Source organism: Budorcas taxicolor, chromosome X, assembly GCF_023091745.1.
Source record: "Budorcas taxicolor isolate Tak-1 chromosome X, Takin1.1, whole genome shotgun sequence".
In the NCBI taxonomy this organism is placed as follows: domain Eukaryota; kingdom Metazoa; phylum Chordata; class Mammalia; order Artiodactyla; family Bovidae; genus Budorcas; species Budorcas taxicolor.
This window is the reverse complement of record NC_068935.1, coordinates 77743014-77764602: the sequence shown is the minus strand read 5'-3', so window position 1 is coordinate 77764602 and position 21589 is coordinate 77743014. Positions and strand designations below refer to the sequence as shown.

The 21589-nt window shown below is 39.1% G+C and overlaps 1 protein-coding gene across 2 annotated transcripts in view; it reads right to left on the bottom strand.

Annotated features, from left to right (window-relative positions):
- PHKA1 (phosphorylase kinase regulatory subunit alpha 1) overlaps positions 1-21589 on the bottom strand; it is a 173072-nt gene that overhangs the window by 5751 nt on the left and 145732 nt on the right. For both annotated transcript variants that reach the window (XM_052663860.1, XM_052663862.1), the window contains exon 29: positions 362-532. In XM_052663860.1, the coding sequence (XP_052519820.1) occupies positions 362-532 (171 nt within the window). The remainder of the gene's footprint in view (positions 1-361; positions 533-21589) is intronic.

Below are 21589 nucleotides of genomic sequence, written 5' to 3'. Positions count from 1 at the left end.
ATTGTTACAATAACATTTCTACTCTGCAATAGCTACAAAGAAAGTGTCTTTATCACTGCATTCATTCAACTGGCAGTAAGTATATCACAATGTTTCACAATGTCCAACTATGGCCAAAAAGATGAGGTCTTTATAAACCCCACAATGGCAACAGTAATGGAGAGAGACTAAATTATCAATAATATCAAAATAACAAATCAACGATTTCATTTTAATGTTTTCTTCTAGGTTTTATCCATAAGAGCATATGCCTTTTATATAATTGCAATGATATCACAGTCATGTCGTATCTCAGACAAGAAGACTGATAATTTCATGAGGAGGGTAAAATAAAGAGACACCTATGGTGTATTATGCTTACCTTCTGCAAAACTTTCCATACTTTTTGATAAAATCCAACTGGGACTCTGTTCAATGCACCATCCAGCCTTCTTCGGCGTTGCCATTGACCTTGACGACTATCTTTAGATGTCTGTTGACCAAATGCACTAGGGAAGGACCCACTACTTAGACTCATAGAGGTTCCAGGTGGCTTGAGAGAAAAACAGAGAAAAGAACATAAATCAAAAGTCACCTCTATTTTTATGACTAATGTATTATAGCACAATGAATAATACACACACTCAGCAGAATTATAAACCACAAATTTAAGTGTAACAGCCAAGACACAGAGGTTATAGTGAAGCTAGCAGACTTATGAGTAGCTAGCAGCAATGTAAACAGATACAATCCTTTTAGAAACCATCTAGTGATACATAAGAAGAGCCATAAAAATACTGATGACATGGGAGGTTCTTCACTGTCTCTTTCCAAGGTTATTTCTGTTAAACTTTTAACTGGTCTATGGCTTAGTTTGCTGCTCTCATAGGCTATAACACAAGCTTCAATTTAAAAGAATTGAAATAAGACACAAAGTATGGTATCTTACTACAATGAAATTAAATTAGAAATCAGTAGCAAAAGGAAATTTGGAAAATTTACAAATATGTGGAAATTAGACAACATATCCCTAACTAACCAGTGGGGTAAGAAAGAAATCGCAAGGAAAATTAGAAAACACTTTAAGATGAATGAAGTTGAAAACAACATACCAAAACTTATGGGATGCAGCTAAAGAGAACTTTATTTTATAAATGTTTGTACTAAAAAAGAAGAAATATCTCAAGTTAATAACTAAACCTTCTACCTTAAGACAATGTAAAAAAGAAGAAATGAAGAGCAAACTAAAATGAAAGCAAGAAGAAGAAAAAATTAAGATTATAACAGAAAGAAAAATAAAATAGAAAACAAAAATAACTGAGGAAAAGCCAATGAAACCATAGTTTGTTTCTTTGAAAATCAACATGAACAAAATTGAAAAAGATTTATCTAGACATACTAAAACAGGGAATTGTATTAAAAATCAGGATAGAAAGCGAGGACTCACTTCCAGCCTTAAAGAAAAGATTATAAGGATATACCATTGGTAGCCATGTTCCCAAGATGGCAGTGTAAAAGGATGTGTGCTCATTTCTCCTGTGAGAATTCCAAACTTGCAACTAACCAATGAACAACCATCAACAGGAGAATATTGGATCCCACCAAAAAAAAAAAAAAAAAAGATCCCCATGTTCAAGGGCAAAGGAGAAACCCCAACAAGACAGTAGGAGGAGTGAAATCGCATTTAGACTCAAACTTCATACTGGCCAGAGATGCTCAGAGGGCTCAAACCAAACCTTGTGCACACCAGGACCCAAGTACCCCAAAGAGACTGAGCCAGACCTGCCTTTGAGTTTTTAGGTGTCTCCTGCAGAGGCACAGACCATCAGTGGCCTGCTGTGGGGACAGGGGCTCTGGCTGCAGAAGACCTGGGAGGCGCAGGGTGTGAACCCCACATAAAGCCACCGAGCAGACAACCCACAAACTGGAGAACAATTATACCCAAGAAGGTCTAGCACTGTTGCAAAATTCGAGGACCCACAGCAGATTTCCCAACCTGGGGATCCAGCAAAGGGACTGGGAATTTGACTTTGGAGGCCAGTGGTATTTCATTATAGAACTTCCACAGGACTGGGGGAAAACGCCCTAGGAGGGTGCACATTGTGTGCACAAGGACCCAGGAGAAAGGAGCAGTGACCCTACAAGAAACTGAGCCAGACTCCAGTGTCCTGGAGTCTCCAGATGGGTCAACAGTGGCTGCCGTGGGGTCAGGGGCACTGAGTACAACAGTCTTGGCATAAACCCCTTTGAAGGAGTTCACCATTATTGCCATTACCCTTACTATCAGTTCAGTTCAGTCGCTCAGTCGTGTCCGACTCTTTGTGACCCCATGAATCGCAGCACGCCAGGCCTCCCTGTCCATCACCATCTCCCGGAGTTCACTCAGACTCACGTCCATCGAGTCAGTGATGCCATCCAGCCATCTCATCCTCTGTCGTCCCCTTTTCCTCCTGCCCCCAATCCCTCCCAGCATCAGAGTCTTTTCCAATGAGTCACCTCTTCGCATGAGGTGGCCAAAGTACTGGAGTTTCAGCTTTAGCATCATTCCTTCCAAAGAAATCCCAGGGCTGATCTTCAGAATGGACTGGTTGGATCTCTTTGCAGTCCAAGGGACTCTCAAGAGTCTTCTCCAACACCACAGTTCAAAAGCATCAATTCTTCGGCGCTCAGCCTTCTTCACAGTCCAACTCTCACATCCATACATGACCACAGGAAAAACCATAGCCTTGACTAGATGGACCTTAGTCGGTAAAGTAATGTCTCTGCTTTTGAATATACTATCTAGGTTGGTCATAACTTTTCTTCTAAGGAGTAAGCATCTTTTAATTTCATGGCTGCAATCACCATCTGCAGTGATTTTGGAGCCCCCCCCAAAATAAAGTCTGCCACTGTTTCCACTGTTTCCCCATCTATTTCCCATGAAGTGATGGGATCGGATGCCATGATCTTCATTTTCTGAATGTTGAGCTTTAAGCCAACTTTTTCACTTTCCTCTTTCACTTTCATCAAGAGGCTTTTTAGTTCCTCTTCACTTTCTGCCATAAGGGTGGTGTCATCTGCATATGTGAGGTTATTGATATTTCTCCCGGCAATCTTGATTCCAGCTTGTGTTTCTTCCAGTCCAGCATTTCTCATGATGTACTCTGCATATATGTAGCTCAGTTGGTAAAGAATTTGCCTGCAGTGCAGGAGAACTGGGTTCGATCCCTGGGTTGGGAAGATCCCCTGGAGAAGGAAATGGCAACCCACTGCAGTATCCTTGCCTGGAAAATCTCATGGACAGAGGAACCTGGTGGACTGCAGTCCATGGGATCACAAAGAGTCGGGCACGACTGAGCGACTAACACATAACACAACACTCTGCATATAAGTTAAATAAGCAGGGTGACAATATACAGCCTTGACATACTCCTTTTCCTATTTGGAACCAGTCTGTTGTTCCATGTCCAGTTCTAACTGCTGCTTCCTGACCTGCATACAGATTTCTCAAGAGGCAGGTCAGGTGGTCTGGTATTCCCATCTCTTTCAGAATTTTCCACAGTTTATTGTGATCCACACAGGTATGCCAAACTACAGGGAGGGAACACAGCCCTGCCCATCAACAGAAAACTGGATTAAGATTTACTGGGCATGGCCCCACCCATCAGAGTAAGACCCAGATTCCTCCCATCATGAAGCTTCCACAAGCCTCTTATCCTTATCTATCAGAGGGCATATAGAATGGAAACCACAATTACAGAAAGCTAACCAAACTGATCACTTGCATCACAGCCTTGTCTAACTCAGTGAACTATGAGCCATGCCATGTAGGGTCACCCAAGATGGACGGGGCATGGTGGAGAGTTCTGACAAAACATGGTCCCCTGGAGAAAGAAATGGCAAACCACTTCAGTATTCTTGCCTTGAGAACCCCATGAACAGTATGAAAGGCAAAAAGATATGACACTGAAAGATGAACTCCCCAGGTCAGTAGGTACCCAATATGCTTCTGGAGAAGAATGGAGAAATAGCTCCAGAAAGTTATGAAGAGGCTGAGCCAAAGCAAAAACAACCAGTTGTGGATGTGACTGGTGATGAAAACAAAGTCTGATGCTGTAAAGAACAGTATTGCATAGGAACCTGGAATGTTAGGTCCATGAATCAAGGTAAATTGGAAGTGGTCAAACAGGGGATGGAAAGAGTGAACATCGACATTTTAGGAATCAGTGAACTAAAATAGATGGGAATGGGCGAATTTCATTCAGATGACCATTATATCTACTACTGTAGGCAAGAATTCCGTAGAAGAAATGGAGTAGCCCTCACAGTAAACAAAAGAATCCGAAATACAGTATTTGGGTACAATCTCAAAAACGACAGAATGATCTCTGTTTCCAAGGCAAACTGTTAAACATCACAGTAACCAAGTCTATGCCCTATCCACTAATGCCAAAAAAGCTGAAGTGGAACTGTTCTGTGAAGACCTACAATAACTTCTAGAGCTAACACCAAAAAAAGATGTTCTTTTCATCATAGGAGACTGGAGTTCAAAAGTATGAAATCAAGAGATAACCTGGAGTAACAGGCAAATTTGGCCTTGGAGTAAAAACGAAGCAGGGGAAAGGCTAACAGAGTTTTGCCAAGAAAATGCACTGTCATATCAAACACCCACTTACAACAACACAAGAGACAACTCTACACATGGACCTCACCAGATGGTCAATACTAAAATCAGATTGATTATATTCTTTGCCGTATAAGATGCAGAAACTCTATACAGTCAGCAAAAACAAGACTGGGAGCTGACTGTGGCTCAGATCATGAACTCCATATTGTAAAATTCAGACTTAAATTGAAGAAAGTAGGGAAAACCACTAGGCCATTCAGCTATGACCTAAATCAAATCCTTTATTATATAGTAGAAGTTACAAATAGATTCAAGGGATTAGATCTGATAGACAAAGTGCCTGAAAAATTATGGACAGAGGTTTGTAACATCGTACAGGAGGTGGTGATCAAAACTTTCCCCCAAAAGAAGAAATGCAAAAGGGCAAAACGGTTGTCTGAGGAGGCCTAACAAATAGCTGAGAAAACAAGAGAAGTGAAAGGAGAAAAGGAAAGATATACCTATCTGAATGCAGAGTACCAAAGAACAAGGAGAGACAAGAAAGCCTTCCTAAGTGATCAATGCAAAGAAATAGAGGAAAACAATAGAATGGGAAAGACTAGAGATCTCTTCAAGAAAATTAGAGAGAAAGAGTCCCAAGATAGCAGAGGAATAGGATGGGGAGACCAATTTCTCCCCCACAAATTCATCAAAAGATCATCTGAACTTTGAGCAACTTCCACCAAACAACTTCTGAATGCTGGTGGAGTACACCAGGAACCCACCAAGGCAGCCTAATCTCTTCAAAAGAAGGCTCAGTTAAGTTCAGTCACTCAGTCATTGTGAACCCATGGACTCCAGCATGTCAGGCTTCCCTGTCCATCACCAGCTCCTGGAGCTTGCTCAAACTCATGTCCAAGGAGTTAGTGATGCCAACCAACTATCTCATTCTCTGTTATCCCCTTCTCCTCCTGCCTTCAATCTTCCCCAGCATCAGGGTTTTTTCCAATGAGTCAGTTCTTCAAATCAGGTGGCCAAAGGATTGGAGTTTCAGCTTCAGAATCAGTTCTTCCAATGAAAATTCAGGACTGATTTCTTTAGGATTGACTGGTTTGATCTCCTTGCAATCCAAGGGACTCTCAACAGTTTTCTCCAACACCAGTTCAAAAGCATCAATTCCTTGGCACTCAGCTGTCTTAATAGTCCAACTCTCACATCCATACATGACTACTGGAAAAACCATAGCTTTGATTAGACAGACTTCTGTCAGCAAAGTAATGTCTCTGCTTTTTAATATGCTGCCTAAGTTGGTCATAGCTTTTCTTCCAAGGAGCAAGTGTCTTTTAATTTCATGGTTGCAGTCACCATCTGCAGTGATTCTGGAGCCCCTCAAAATAAAGTCTTTCACTGTTTCCATTGTTTCCCCATCTATTTCCCATGAAATGATGGGACCAGATGCCATGATCTTAGTTTTCTGAATCTTGAGTTTTAAGCCAACTTTTTCACTCTCCTCTTTCATTTTCATCAAGAGGCTCTTTAGTTCTTCTTCACTTTTTGCCATAAAGGTGGTGTCATATGCATATCTGAGGTTATTAATATTTCTCCCAGAAATCTTGATTCCAGCTTGTGCTTCATCCAGCCCAGCATTTCACATGATGTACTTTGCACATGAGTTAAATAAGCAGTATGACAATATACAGCCTTGATGTACTCCTTTCCCAATTTGGAACCAGTCTGTTGTTCCATGTCCAGTTCTAACTGTTGCTTCTTGAGCTGCATACAGATTTCTCAGGAGGCAGGTAAGCTGGTCTGGTATTCCCATCTCTTGAATAATTTTCCAGTTTGTTGTGATCCACAGTCAAAGTCTTTAGTGTAGTCAATAAAGTAGAAGCAGATGTCTTTCTGGAATTATCTTGCTTTTTCTATGATCCAAAGGATGTTGGCAATTTATCTCTGGTTCCTCTGCCTTTTCTAAATCCAGCTTGAACATCTGGAATTTCACAGTTCATGAACTGTTGAATCCTGGCTTGGAGAATTTTGAGCATTACTTTGCTAGTGTGTGAGATGAGTGCAATTGTGCAGTAGTTTGAACATTCTTTGGCATTGCCTTTCTTTGGGATTGGAATAAAAACTGACCTGTTCCAGTCCTGTGGCCACTGCTGAGTTTTCCAAATTTGCTGGCATATTGAGTGCAGCAGTTTCACAGCATCATCTTTTAGGATCTGAAATAGCTCAATTGGAATTCCATCACCTCCACTAGCTTCATTTGTAGTGATGCGTCCTAAGGCCCACTTGACTTCGCATTTCAGGATGTCTGGCTCTAGGTGAGTGATTATAGCATCATAATTATCTGAGTCATGAAGATCATTTTTTGTATATTCCTTCTGTGTATTATTGCCACCTCTTAATATCTTCTGCTTCTGTTAAGTTCATATCATTGATGTCCTTTATTGCGCCCATCTTTGTATGAAATGTTCCCTTGGTATCTCTAATTTTCTTGAAGAAGAGATCTAGTCTTTCCCATTCTATTGTTTTTCTCTATTTCTTTGCATTGATCACTTAGGAAGGCTTTCTTATCTCTCCTTGCTATTCTTTGGAACTCTGCATTCAGATGCTTATATCTTTCCCTTTATCCTTTGCCTTTAGCTTCTCTTGTTTTCTCAGCTATTTGCAAGGCCTCCTCAGACAACTATTTTGCCTTTTTGCATTTCTTTTTCTTGGAGATGGTCAAAAGAAGGTAGGACAAAATATTAAAGACAAAAACAGAGACAAAGGATTTAGGGTCAGAGATCCATCCTGGGAAGAGAGTGTTGAAAGAGGATAAGTTTCCACACAATAGGAAACCCTCTTACAGTTGTGACAGTGGGGACCTTTGGAATCTGAGGTCAACATAATAATAATAATAATAATAATAATAATAATAATAATAAAAACCCCAAACACACACACAGAATATGTGCCTAAGTGCAACTACTTGCAGAGAAGTGGCTCAGACACTCGTGTCCGCCAGCAGCAAGTGGGAGCTGGGTAGGTAGGCATGGGCTGCATCATTGTTCCTTAGGGTAAGGACTGGGCTTGAATGCCTGAGGACAATCTGAATGGGCTAATGTGAGATAGTAACCCAAACCATTGGATCACCAGAGAGACAAACATAGAAAATAAAGGACCTTCCTGTGAAAGGCTCTTACTCCCCATGGTCACCCCTGGCATGTTCAAAAAGGAGTCACCTTTGTTGAGAAGGAAGGATTGTGCCCTAGCGAATACCAAAGGAGAGCAAGTTGGCTGCATTTAGGGCCCTCCCTCCCCTGAGGCAGAGAGGCAGTGGGACAGCCAGAGCTGTAAGGCAAGGGGCTGCTATAATCTTGGCCCCAGAGACTGTATCTTTCACCAAACTGTGAGCAGGTTGCCAGTTGCAAACCATGTCTTCCTGGGATCCTGGGTGGTTCACATGTACCAGGAGTGTCACAGAGAAGCTGAGTTCAGCTTCCCAGAGGAGACACACAGCATACCTGAGATTGTACCCTTTGACGCACCCAGGAAACCGAGTGGCCAGGACCAGGGAGGTGCATAAGTTGCACAGTCCACCGGGACAGTGCGTTTACCAAGCACCCAGTCGCCTGAGCAGCTTGGACCTGGGAAGGGCACAAAATGCACAGCCTATCTGGGTCTGTGCCCATGTGGAGCACACAAGAACCTGAGTGGCTTAAATGTGGGAAGTGCAAGAAATGCAAGACTCACTGGAGCCTAAGCAGTGTGGAAGTACATGCTGCCTTGGGCTGTGACAAACCCAGTGTGGTCCATCCACTGCACACACCCCACACACATGCCAGCAGTATTTGTTTGAAGTGTCTGTCTCTCCCCACAGCACAGCTGGACAAGTGAGCCTAAATAAGTGGCCACCTTCACCTTGTGTCAGGGCAGAAATTAGACACTGTACAGACTTGGAAACAGAGGAAGCTAAAATAAACAAAGAAGGAGGAAACCACCCTGGAAGTGACAGGTGCAACAGATTAAAACCCTGTAGTTAATGTTGAGATGGTGTATTTGAGGGGCAACTATAGACCATGAGAACAAAAGTCAAAACAACAGACTATCTGACACTGAACTGACCCCACACTGCCCACAATAGCTCCAGAGCTATTCCTAGATATATTTTTACTATTATCACTTTGTAATTTTTAAAAAATATTAGTTCTTTATTACTACTTTAACTTTCATTTTTATACCTACTATTACCTTTCTAAAAAACCCCTATTTTTAAAAAAAACAAACTCCATATATTTCTTTAATTTTCGTGATTTTTTTTGTATTTTTTATATTGTATTTTTGAGAGTCTAACTTCTAGTCTAGGTTTTTAATCTTTGCTTTTTGATATTTGTTATCAATGCTCTACCTTTAAAAATCTAATTTTCACTATCCATTTTCACTTAGAGATTTGATTACTGGCTTGATTGCTCTCTCCCCTTTTGACTCTCCCTTTTCTCCCCCAGGTCACCTCTATCTCCCCTCTCCCTCATATCTTCCCTATATAACTCTGTGAATCTCTCTCAGTATTCATGGCTCTGGAGAGTTGTTTCACCATTAGCCAAAGGGTTTTATCTTCTGTGTGACATGGATGGAGAAGTCTTGAGGCTACTGCAAGAAGAGGACTGAAACCCAGAGGCAAGAGGCTCAACTCCAGAACTTTAGAACACTAGAGAACTCCTGACTCCATGAAACATTGATAGACAAGAGCCCATCCCAAAGTCTCCATATATACATTGAAACCAAGCTCCACACAATAGCCAACAAGTTCCAGTGCAACACATAGCACATTAATTCTCCAGAAAAATGGGAACAGAATCCTGAACATTAAAAGATGGGCTGCCCAAAGCCATACCAAACCCATAGATATCACAAAACTCACTACTGGACACTTCATTGCACTCCAGAGAGAAGAGATCCAGCTCCACCCACCAGAACACAGACAGAAGTTCCCCCAACCAGGAAATCTTGACAAGTCAATAGTCCACCCCACCTTCAACCCACCACAGGGAGCAGACTCCACAATTAAGAGGAACCACAGTCTTCCAGCTTGCAGAAAGGGCACTCCAAACACAGAAAGTAAACAAAATGAAAAGGCAGGGAAATACTCAGCAGGTGAACAAATATGATAAAACCCTACCAATCCAAACAAAAGAGGAGAAGATAGGGAGTCTACCTGAAAAAAGAATTCAGAATAATGATAGTAAAGATGATCTAAAATCCTGAAAACAAAATGTAATTACAGATAAACAGACTAGAGACAAGGACTGAGAAGATGCAAGAAATGTTTAACAAGGACCTAGAAGAAATAAAGAAGAGTCAATCAATAAAGAACAGTGCAACAACTGCAATTAGAAACACTATGGAGGGAACCAATAGTAGAATAACTGAGGCAGAAGAGAGGATAAGTGAGGTGGAAGATAGAATGGTGGAAATAAATGAAGCAGAGAGGAAAAACAAAAAAAAAATAATTAAAAGAAATAAGGACAACCCCAGAGACCTCTGGGACAATGTTAAAGGCCCCAATGTTCAAATCATAGGTGTCCCAGAAAAAGAAGACAAAAAGAAAGGGACTGAGAGAATACTTGAGGAGATAATAGTTGAAAAATTCCCTAATATGGGGAAGGAAATAGTCACCCAAGTCCAAGAAACCTAGAGAATCCAAACAGGATCAACCCAAGGTGAAACACCTCAAGACACATATTAATCAAAATAACAAAAATTAAACACAAAGACCAAATATGAAAAGCAGCAAGGGAAAAGCAACAAACAACACACAAGGGGATCGCCATAAGAATAACAGCTGATCTTTCAATACAAACTCTTCAGACCAGAAGGGAATGGCAGGGCATACTTAAAGTAATGGAAAAGAAAAACCTACACCCAAAATTGCTCTACCCAGCAAGGATCTCATTCAGATTCTAAGGAGAAATCAAAAGCTTTACAGACAAGCAAAAGCTGAGAGAATTCAGCACCACCAAACCAGCTCTTCAACAAATACTAAAGGATCTTCTCTAGACAAGAAACACAGAAAAGGTTTACAAAAACGAATCCAAACAACAAAGTAAATGGGAATGAGACCATATTTATCAATAATTACCTTAAATGTAAATAGGTTAAATGCTCCAACCAAAAGACAAAGACTGGCCAAATGGATACAAAAAGACCCCTATATATGCTGTCTACAAGAGCCCCATCTCAAACCTAGGGACACATACACTGAAAGTGAGGGGCTGGAAAAAGATATTTCATGCAAATGGAGACCAAAAGAAAGCAGGACTAGCAATATTCATATCAGATAAAATAGACGTTGAAATAAAGACCATGATAAGAGACAAAGAAGGACACTACATAATGGTCAAGGGATCAATTCAAGAAGAAAATATAACAATTATAAATATATATGTACCTAATATAAGAGCACTCAAGGCAAATGCTAACAAGTATGATAGGGGAAATCAGCAGTAACACAATAATAGTGGGGGATTTTTATATCCCATTCACTCCTATGGATAGATCAACCAAACAGAAAACTAGCAAGGAAACATAAGCTTTAAATGATACAATGGACCAGTTAGACCTAATTGATACATATATATATACACACACATATATATATGTATATATATATATGTATATATATATATATATATATAGAGAGAGAGAGAGAGAGAGAGAGAGAGAGAGAGAGGACTTCATCGCCCCCCCCCCCAAAAAAAATGGATTTCACCTTTTTCTCAAGTGCAAATGGAACATTCTCCAGGATAGATCACATCCTGGGCCACAAATATAGCCTTGCCAAATTTTAAAAAACTGAAATTATTTCAAGCATCTTTTCTGATCACAATGTGGTAAGATTAGATATCAACTACAGGAAAAAACTATAAAAACATACACATATGGAGGATAAACAACATGCTTCTGAATAGCCAACAGAGCATGGAAGAAATCAAAAAGGAAATAAAAATATGCATAAAACAAATGAAAATGAAAACACAACAACCCTAAACCTATGGGATTCAGTAAAAGCAGTGCTAAGAGGGTGATCATAGCAATACAAGCCTACCTCAAGAAACAAGAGAAACATCAAATAAACAACCTAAGTTTACACCTAAAGCAAACAGAAAAAGAAGAACAGAAAAACCTCAAAGTTAGTAGAAGGAAAAAAATCATAGAAATCAGAGCAGAAATGAATGAAAAAGAAATGAAGGGGACTACAGCAGAGATCAACAAAACTAAAAGCTGGTTCTTTGAGAAGATAAAGAAAATAGACAAACCATTAGCCTGACTCATCAAGAAAAAAAGGGAGAAGAATCAAATGAATAAAATTAGGAATGAAAATGGATAAATTACAACAGACAACACAGAAGTACAAAATATCATAAGAGACTACTATGAGCAACTATACGCCAATGAAATGCACAACTTGGAAGAAATGGAGAAATTCTTAGAAAAGTATAACCTTCCAAAACTGAACCTGGAAGAAATAGAAAATCTTAACAGAAACATCACAAGCATGGAAATTGAAACTGTAATCAAAAATCTTCCAAGAAACAAAAGCCCAGGACAAGCTGGCTTCACAGGTGAATTCTACCAAAAATTTAGAGAAGAGCTAACACCTATCCTACTCAAACTCTTCCAGAAAATTGCAGAGAAAGGTAAACTCCCAAACTCATCCAATGAGGCCACCACCACCCTAATACCAAAACCAAACAAAGATGCCACCAAAAAAGAAAACCACAGGCCAATATTACTGATGAACATAGATGCAAAAATCCTCAATAAAATTCTAGCAAACAGAATCCAACAACATATTAAAAAGAACATACATCATGACCAAGTGGGCTTTATCCCAGTGTTGCAAGGATCCTTCAATATTTGCAAATCAGTCAATGTGATACACCACACTAACAAATTGAAAGATAAAAACCATATGATTATCTCAATAGATGTAGAGAAAGCCTTTGACAGACTTGAATACCCATTTATGATAAAAACTCTCCAGAAAGCAGGCATAGAAGGAACATACCTCAACATAATAAAAGCCATATATGATAAACCCACAGGAAACATTATCCTCAATGGTGAAAAATTGAAAGCATTTCATCTAAAATCAGGAACAAGACAAGGATGCATACTCTCACCACTACTATTCAATGTAGTTTTGGAAGTCCTAGCCACAGCAATCACAGAAGAAAAAGAAATAAAAGGAATCCAGATTGGAAAAGAAGAATAAAAACTCTCACTGTTTGCAGATGACAAGATCATGGCATCTGGTCTCATCACTTTATGACAAGTAGATGGGGAAAGAATGGAAACAGTGACTGACTTTATTTTCTTAGGCTCCAAACTCACTGTAGATGGTGACTGCAGCCATGAAATTAAAGATACTTGCTCCTTGGATGAAAAGCTATGGCAAACTTAGACAGCATATTAAAATGTAGAGACATTACTTTGCTGACAAAGGTACATACAGTCTAAACTATGGTTTTTCTGGTAGTCATGTATGGATGTGAGAGCTGGACCATAGAGAAAGTTGAGTGCTGAAGATTTGATGCTTTTGAACTGTGATGTTGAAGAAGACTCTTGAGAGTCCCTTGCTCTGCAAGGAGATCAAACCAGTCAATCCTAAATGAAATCAACCCTGAATATTCATTGGAAGGACTGATGCTGAAGCTGAATCTCCAATTCTTTGGCCACATCATAGGAAGGCCAACTCATTAGAAAAGACCCTGAAGCTAGGAAGATTGAAGGCAGGAGGAGAAGGGGACAACAGAGGATGAGATGGTTGGATGGCATCACCAACTCAAAGGATATTAGTTTGAGCAAGCTCTGAGAGATGGTGAAGGACAGGGAAGCCTGGCATGCTGCAGTACATGGGGTCTAAAAGAATCAGAGATGACTGAGTGACTGGACAATAACAACAACATCATATCAGTAGAATAAAACATAAAACCCACATCATCCTAATAGATACGGGAAAGCATTTAATAAATTCTAACACTCCTGTGACTGTAAATTCTAACACTCCTGTGACTGTGTGGATCACAACAAACTATGGAAAATTCTTAAAGAGATACAAATACCAGATCACCTCACCTGTCTTCTGATAAACCTGTAGGCAGTTTAACAAGCAATAGCTAGAACCAGACACAGAACAACTGACTGGTTCAAAATTGAAAAAGGAGTGTGACAAGGCTGTATGTTGTCGCCATGTTTATTTAGCTTATGTGCAGAGTGCATCATAAGCTAATGAAATGAAGATTGTGGATAAATCACAAGCTGGAATCAAGACTGCTTCTAAAATATCAACAACCTCAGATTTGAAGATGATATCAGTCTAATGGCAGTAAGTGAAGAGGAACTAAAAGAGCCTCTTGATCGGGGTGAAACAGGAGAGTGAAAAAGCTGGCTTGAAACTAAAGATTAAAAAAAAACTAAGATCATGACATCTGGTCCCATCTCTTCATGTCAAATAGAAGGGGAAAAAGTGGAAGCAGTGACAGATTTTATTTTCTTGGGCTCCAAAATCATTGTGGATGGTGACTGTAGCCATGAAATTAAAAGATGTTTGTTCCTTGGAAAGAAAACTATGACAAACCTAGACAGTGTATTAAAAAGCAGAGACATCACTTTGACCACAAAGGTCCATATATCCGAAGCTATGGTTTTTCCTGAAGTCATATATGGATGTGAGAGTTGGACCCATAAAGAAGGCTGAGGGCCAAGAAATTGATGCTTTTGAACTGTGATGCTGGAGAAGACTCTTGAGAGTCCCTTGGCCTGCAAGAAGATCAAACCAGTCAATTCTAAAGAAAATAAATTCTGAATACTCATTGAAAGGACTGTTGCTTAAGCTGAAGCTCCAATAATTTGGCCACCTGATGCAAAGAGCTGGCTCATCGAAAAAGACCCTGATGCTAGGAAAGATTGAAGGCAAAAGGAGAAGGTGGCAGCAGAGGATGAGGTGATTAGATGGCATCACCAACGCAATACACATGAATTTGAGCAAACTCCAGGTGATAGTGGAGACCAGAGGAGCCTGGCATTCTATAGTTTATGGGGTTGCAAGGAGTCAAGCATGACTTAGTGATTGAAAAGCAACCCTCCCCTTCATGATAAAAACATTCAACAAACTGGAAACAAACGGGTTCTTCCTAAATCTCATAAAGGGCATTTACAAAAAACCCACTGCTGACATAATGAACGGTTGGTAACTGAATGTTTTCCCTCCTAAGATAGAAGAAGACAAAGATGTTTAATCTTGCTACTTCTATTCAACATCGTACTGGAGGCTCTAGCCAGGGCTATTGAACAAGAAAGAAAATAGAAGTCATTGAGAGTGCAAAGTCATTTGCAGATGACATGGTCTTGTATATAGGGAATTCACTAAAAATCAATTAAAACTAATAAGTGAGTTCATTAAAGCTGCTTGATATAAGATCAATACACAAAAATCAATTGCATTTCTAAACAGTAGCAGTCAACAATCTGAAAATGAAATTAAGAAAATAACTCCATTTAAAACAGCATTAAAATAATAAAATACTTAGGAATAAATTTAACAAAAGAACTGTAAAATCTATACTCTGAAAACTATAAAACATGTTGAAAGAAATTAAAGACCTAAATAAATAGAAATCCTATTTTAATGGATCAGAAGGTGTAATACTGTTAAAATTTCAATACTCTCAAAATTGATCTACAGGCTGAACACAATCTTTATTAAAATCCTACAGAGTTCTTTACAAAAATTGACAAGCCTATTCTAACCTTCATGTGGAAATTCAAGAGACCCATGATAGCTAACACAATCTTAAAAAAGAAGATCAAATTTGGAGAACTCACAATTCCTAATTTCAAAATTTATTATAAAGCTATAATTATTAAAAAATGTGTTGGGAGACACTGCTTTGGGAGCAAGTGTTCTCCTTACTTGCTGCAAATCCTTCCTTCTCTGGAAAAAAAAAAAAGACTGTAATACATGCATAGGCTAGGTATGTAGATCAGTGAAGTAGAATTGGGAGTTCAGAAATAAGCCATTACACTTTTGCCAATTTTTAACCAGGGTGTCAAGAAAAGCAAATGTAGGAAAGGTAGTCTTTTCAAAAATAGTGCTGAAACAACTGGATAGTCACATTCAAGAGTGAAGTTGGACCCCCTACTTCACTCCATACACAAAAAATAAGTCCAGATGGGTTACTACACAGAAAAGAGTTAACACAGCAGGCCAGAAGTGCTATTCTTGCAAGGCCTGATTACAAGATTGACCTTTGGTTGGTATTTGGAAAGCTGGATTTTGGGAGGGTTCCCATCATTCTCAGAATTCAGTAACAGTGGCTTATTGTGCCTAAACTGTTTGTGAAAACACTAGAGTTTATATCGAACACTTACTTTCTCTCTGGGAGTCTAGAATTTCAGTACATGCCAGAGAGAGACTGTTTATGTGACCAGCCTTCAACAAAAAGCCCTGGGTGCTGAGTCTTAAGTGAGCTTCCCTGGTTGGCAATATTTCATACATGTTGTCACAACTCACTGAACTGGGAATTGCATCCTGCCTGTGTGACTTCACTGAGAGAGTACTGTGGAAACTGGTGCCTATTTCCCCTGGACTTTGTCTAATGCACTTTTTCCCTTTGCTGATTTTGCTTTGTATCCTTTTGCTGTAATCACAACTTTCAGTATGACTATATACATAGTCATGTGAATCCTCTTAGTGAATCACTGAATCGGGGGGTGGGGTGGGGTGGTCTTTTGGGCGCCCATAAACATAATCACAGACCTAACTGTAAAAGCTAAAATGATAAAACTAAAAAAATAGGAATAAATCTTTGTGACTTCGGGCTAGGCAAAGCCTTATTAGATAGGAAACTAAAAGTAAAATTAGATAAGCTGGGCTTCAGTTCAGTTCAGTTCAGTCAGTCATGTCTGACTCTTTGCGACCCCATGAATCACAGCACGCCAGGCCTCCCTGTCCATCACCAACTCCCAGAGCTCACTCAGACTCACGTCCATTGAGTCAGTGATGCCATCCAGCCATCTCATCCTCTGTCATCCCCTTCTCCTCCTGCCCCCAACCCCTCCCAGCATCAGAGTCTTTTCCAATGAGGCAACTCTTCACATGAGGTGGCCAAAGTACTGGAGTTTCAGCTTTAGCATCATTCCCTCCAAAGAAATCCCAGGGCTGATCTCCTTCAGAATGGACTGGTTGGATCTCCTTGCAGTCCAAGGGACTCTCAAGAGTCTTCTCCAATGCCACAGTTCAAAAGCATCAATTCTTTGGTGCTCAGCTTTCTTCACAGTCCAACTCTCACATCCATACATGACCACTGGAAAAACCATAGCCTTGACTAGATGGACCTTTGTTGGCAAAGTAATGTCTCTGCTTTTGAATATGCTATCTAGGTTGGTCATAACTTTCCTTCCAAGGAGTAAGCGTCTTTTAATTTCATGGCTGCAGTCACCATCTGCAGTGATTTTGGAGCCCCCCAAAATAAAGTCTGACACTGTTTCCACTGTTTCCCCATCTATTTCCCATGAAGTGATGGGACCAGATGCCATAATCTTAGTTTTCTGAATGTTGAGCTTTAAGCCAACTTTTTCACTCTCTTCTTTCACTTTTATCAAGAGGCTCTTTAGTTCTTCTTCACTTTCTGCCATAAGGGTGGTGTCATCTGGCTTAACCAAAACTAAAAACTTCAAATGACACTATCAAGAAAGTAAATCCAGGGGTTTATATTCTTCAGAGGAAAAAAAAAGCAAGTGAAAAGAAAATCCATAGAATGGGAGGTACTATTTGCCAATCACATATCTGAAAAGGGATTTGTATCCAGAATACATAAAGAACCTTTAGGGACCTATATCCAGGTGGTGCTTATGTCTCCGCCATGGCAGGAGACATAAGAGATGTGGGTTCAATCCCTGGGTTGGGAAGGTCCACTGGAGGAGGAAATGGCAACCCACTCCAGCATTCTTGCCTGGAGAATCCCCCTGGACAGAAGAGTCTGGCAGGCTACAGTCCATAGGATTGCAAAGAGTTGGAGACGACTGTAGTGACTTAGCACACACACATATCTAGAATATATAAAGAATCTTTACAACTCAACAATAAAAAGACAACCCAATTAACAAATGGGCAAAGGATCTGAATGGACATTTCTCCAAAAGAAGGTAAACAGTCAATTGGCACATGATTAATGATAATTAATAATTAATAATTATGATGATTAATATCATAAGCCATTAGGGAAATGCAAAATCAAAACCACAATGAGATACCACTTCATACCCACTAAAATGGCTAGAATTAAAAATATGGTCAATAGTAAGGAAAAGACCCTGATGCTGGGAAAGACCCTGATGCAGGAAGAGAAGGGGATGATAGAGGATGAGATGGTTGGATGGCATCACTGACTCAATGGACATGAGTTTGAGCAAGTTCTGGGACTTGGTGATGGACAGGGAAGCCTGGCGTGCTGCTATCCACAGGATCACAAACAGCTGGAGACAACTGAGCAACTGAACAACAACCAAGGATTGGTAAGGATATGAAGAAACTGGAACCCTCAGACATTGCTGGTGGGAATGTAAAATGGTACTGTCCCCTTCGGAAAACAATGTGGTAGTTCCTCATAATGCTAAACATAGTCACCAAATGACCCAGTACTTCCTCTTGTAGATGTATATCCAAGAGAAAAAAAAAACATATGCTCAAATAAAAACTTGTACATGAAGGTTCATAGCAGCATTATTCATTAACAGTAAAAAAGCAGAAATAACCCAGATGTTTGTCACCTGGTGAATGGATAACCAAAATGTGCTACATATCAATACAATAAGGTATTGTTTAGCAATATAAAGGAATGAAGTATTGATACATGCCACAACATAATGAACTTTGAAAAACTTATATAAGTAAAGGATAAAATACATTGGGGAAAGTGGCTCTTTGCTAGCTTAGATTCAGAAATAAATATAAAATGAAAAGAATATAATATAAATATTTCCTGAGAACAGAGCTTCTTACATATTATTTTGGGTCAAATGCCCATATCACCATTGCTATGTAAAAGAGAAAAGCGTCATAAGGCATTTCTATTGGCACAGTGATGTACCAAGAAGATGAGCTCCATTTGATTTATCTTCAATGTCCTCATCTCTACCATCAAGATCCTAGGCTCTTAAGTGGAGTCAAACATTAAGGTTATTCAGATTATTTTCCAAAACCAAATATCAATAGTTCTGAGATTTTAGATTAACTTCTCCTCTATGCATCTGTCTTTCTTTATTAATGTGAATATGACAAAGTTGGCCAAGTCATACTATGCTAATTCAGTTCAGTTCAGTTTAGTTCAGTTGCTCAGTTGTGTCCCACTCTCTACAACCCCATGGACTGCAGCATGCTAGGCTTCCCTGTCCATCGCCAACTCCCAGAGTTTACTCAAACTCATGTCCATTCAGTCTGTGATGCCATCCAACCATCTCATCCTCTGTCATCCCCTTCTCCTCCTGCCTTCAATCTTTCCCAGTATCAGGGTCTTTTCAAATGAGTCAGTTCTTCGTATCAGGTGGCCAAAGTATTGGAGTTTCAGCTTCAGCATCAGAGCTTCCAATGAATATTCAGGACTGATTTCCTTTAGGATGGACTATACTAATTGAGGTCAAGAGAAATATTAATACCGTTTCCAACAGTTTTCCATTTTTTATTTGGTTGCTATCTGGCCTTAATCTCTTCAGTCTAAGAATTGAAATCATACGCCATTATGGATCATTGATTTAAACCAAGGAAACTAAATCAAAGGTCAGTTTTCCTAAACTGTAAGCTTCATGAGGGCAAGGACTACATCTGTTTTGTGCTTCCCTGGTGGCTCATGTGGTAAAGAATCTGCCTGCAATGAAAGATAGCTGGGTTCAATCCCTGGGTCAGGAAGATCTCCTGGAGAAGGGAATGGCAACTCATTCCAGAAATTCTGGAGAATTTCATGGAGAGAGGAGCCTGGCAGGTTACAGGCCATGGGGCCACAAAGGGTCAGACATGACTGAGCAACTAACACTTTCAACATTAATATTTCCAGTGCCTGGCACAAAATTGGTACTTAGTTAATACTTACAAATAAATTAACAATCAGAAGAACAAGTAACCCAGTGGTTTTCAAACTTAAAAGTGCATCTGAATCACCTGGAAAACTTATTAAAACACAGACTGCCAGGCCTCACTCCAGCCTTTCTGATTTAGTAGGCCTAGGATAGGAACCAATATTTTACATCTCTAACAAGTTCCCAGTGGATACCAATGTTTTCTGGCACAGTGCCTGGCACATAGCGGGCATGTAATTTTAACTATATTAGTTGAAAGAATAAGTGACTAAACAGATTTTAACAAGTACTTATTAAATTGAATTTTGTTTTCTGAAATGGAAAAAAAGGTTGGAGTTGAACCCTCTCCCCTGCCTTTTTGGAAAAGAAATGGAAAGATTTCACCCTACATGAAGTTGATTTATAAATATAAGTACATGAAGTCGATTTATAAGTATACATATATGAAGTTGATTTATAAGTAAAAATTTAACTTTTTGACTCATTTTGCTTTTCTTTTCAGTCAATATAACAGCATATTCAAAGCATTTATGAATGGTATATAATATAATATCAGCAATTACAAGAAAAGACGGTGACATCAAATCCTTACCCAGGGGATGGCCACCACTGGGCTATGAAAAAAATTTGAAAAAATAAACTTTTAAAAGGGAAAAGGCAAGGTAGCCATTATGTGTTTTTAAAAGTTTTTAGTAGAGTAAAATTACAGACTATTCAAGTAACTAACCAGCATGTTATCATTAAAAAAGTGGATGAAATAGCTTAACTCAGGAAGTCATGGTAAAGGGTTAAATAAATAAAACTATTTTTAAATGTATTTTTTCCATAATCAGAAAAGAGGACATTGTTGAGCAGAGACAAAGGCTTATTAGAACAGTACAAAATATCAGATAGGCAGGTGAGAGTGGAAATCAATATTTAGAAATAAGGTAATGAAAATTCAAAGCTCTCAGTCTTCTAAATTATAGTCCTAATGATTTTGGTTTTCTTGAAGTCCTATAGACAGTGAATGTATAAAATTGAATTAAATGATATAGTTTTGTGGGTAGGTCAAGTCCTTAATATCATATTAGTCTAGCTGGGAACATGGACTTCGAGTTCTAAATATATAATGAGCTTGTAAGTAATACTGTATGACTATAAACAACTATGAAGTATTTAGCCAATCACTCTCAACCAAAACAAGGACTGTTTACCAAGAACATCAGTTTAACTCAGTATGAAATGTAGTTCTTTAACCGTTCAGATAGGAAAATGTTCAGATTATCCAAATTGTCTAGAAAAAAACCCTGTAAACACTTTTCTATCAAAAGACCCTTTCTTATTCCATCCTGTTCTTTCACTTGCATAATATAAACATGAAAGGGTATCTGATAAGTATATCTAAATTAAGTTTACTTCAAATTAAACTTCAAGCATTCGGTCTTTATTTTCCTAAATAGTTTCTGCCTCCTAAAGCAAGCAAACAAACAAACAAACATATAAACAAGCCAAATTTCCATTTTGCCTCTCCTTTTTGGATGTGCTCCAGTATCATAAGATAGTGTAAGTTTATTTTGAAGGCAGGAGGGGTAGTTTTAAGCTTTTCATTAAAAGACTTTGAAATCACATGGTTTTCTAAAGTTTTAAGAGAAACTATGGAAGTTTGTGTTATTTTTTTTAAATAACACACTAACTCATCTATTCTCATCTCCAGGGGCAAAAATGAGTAAGAGGCTACAGTCTGATATTTGGTGACTCTCACCAACACCCAGATTGATTTATATGTTTTTTCCTCTATGTGTCCACAATGCGTTTCATATAGCTCTATCATGACAATGACAAAAATCTGAAAATAGATTTTAAAAAAGCCCTCAGCTAGTCTGGTTCTTAAAAGTAAGAAATTTAAGTCTAAAATTACATGTT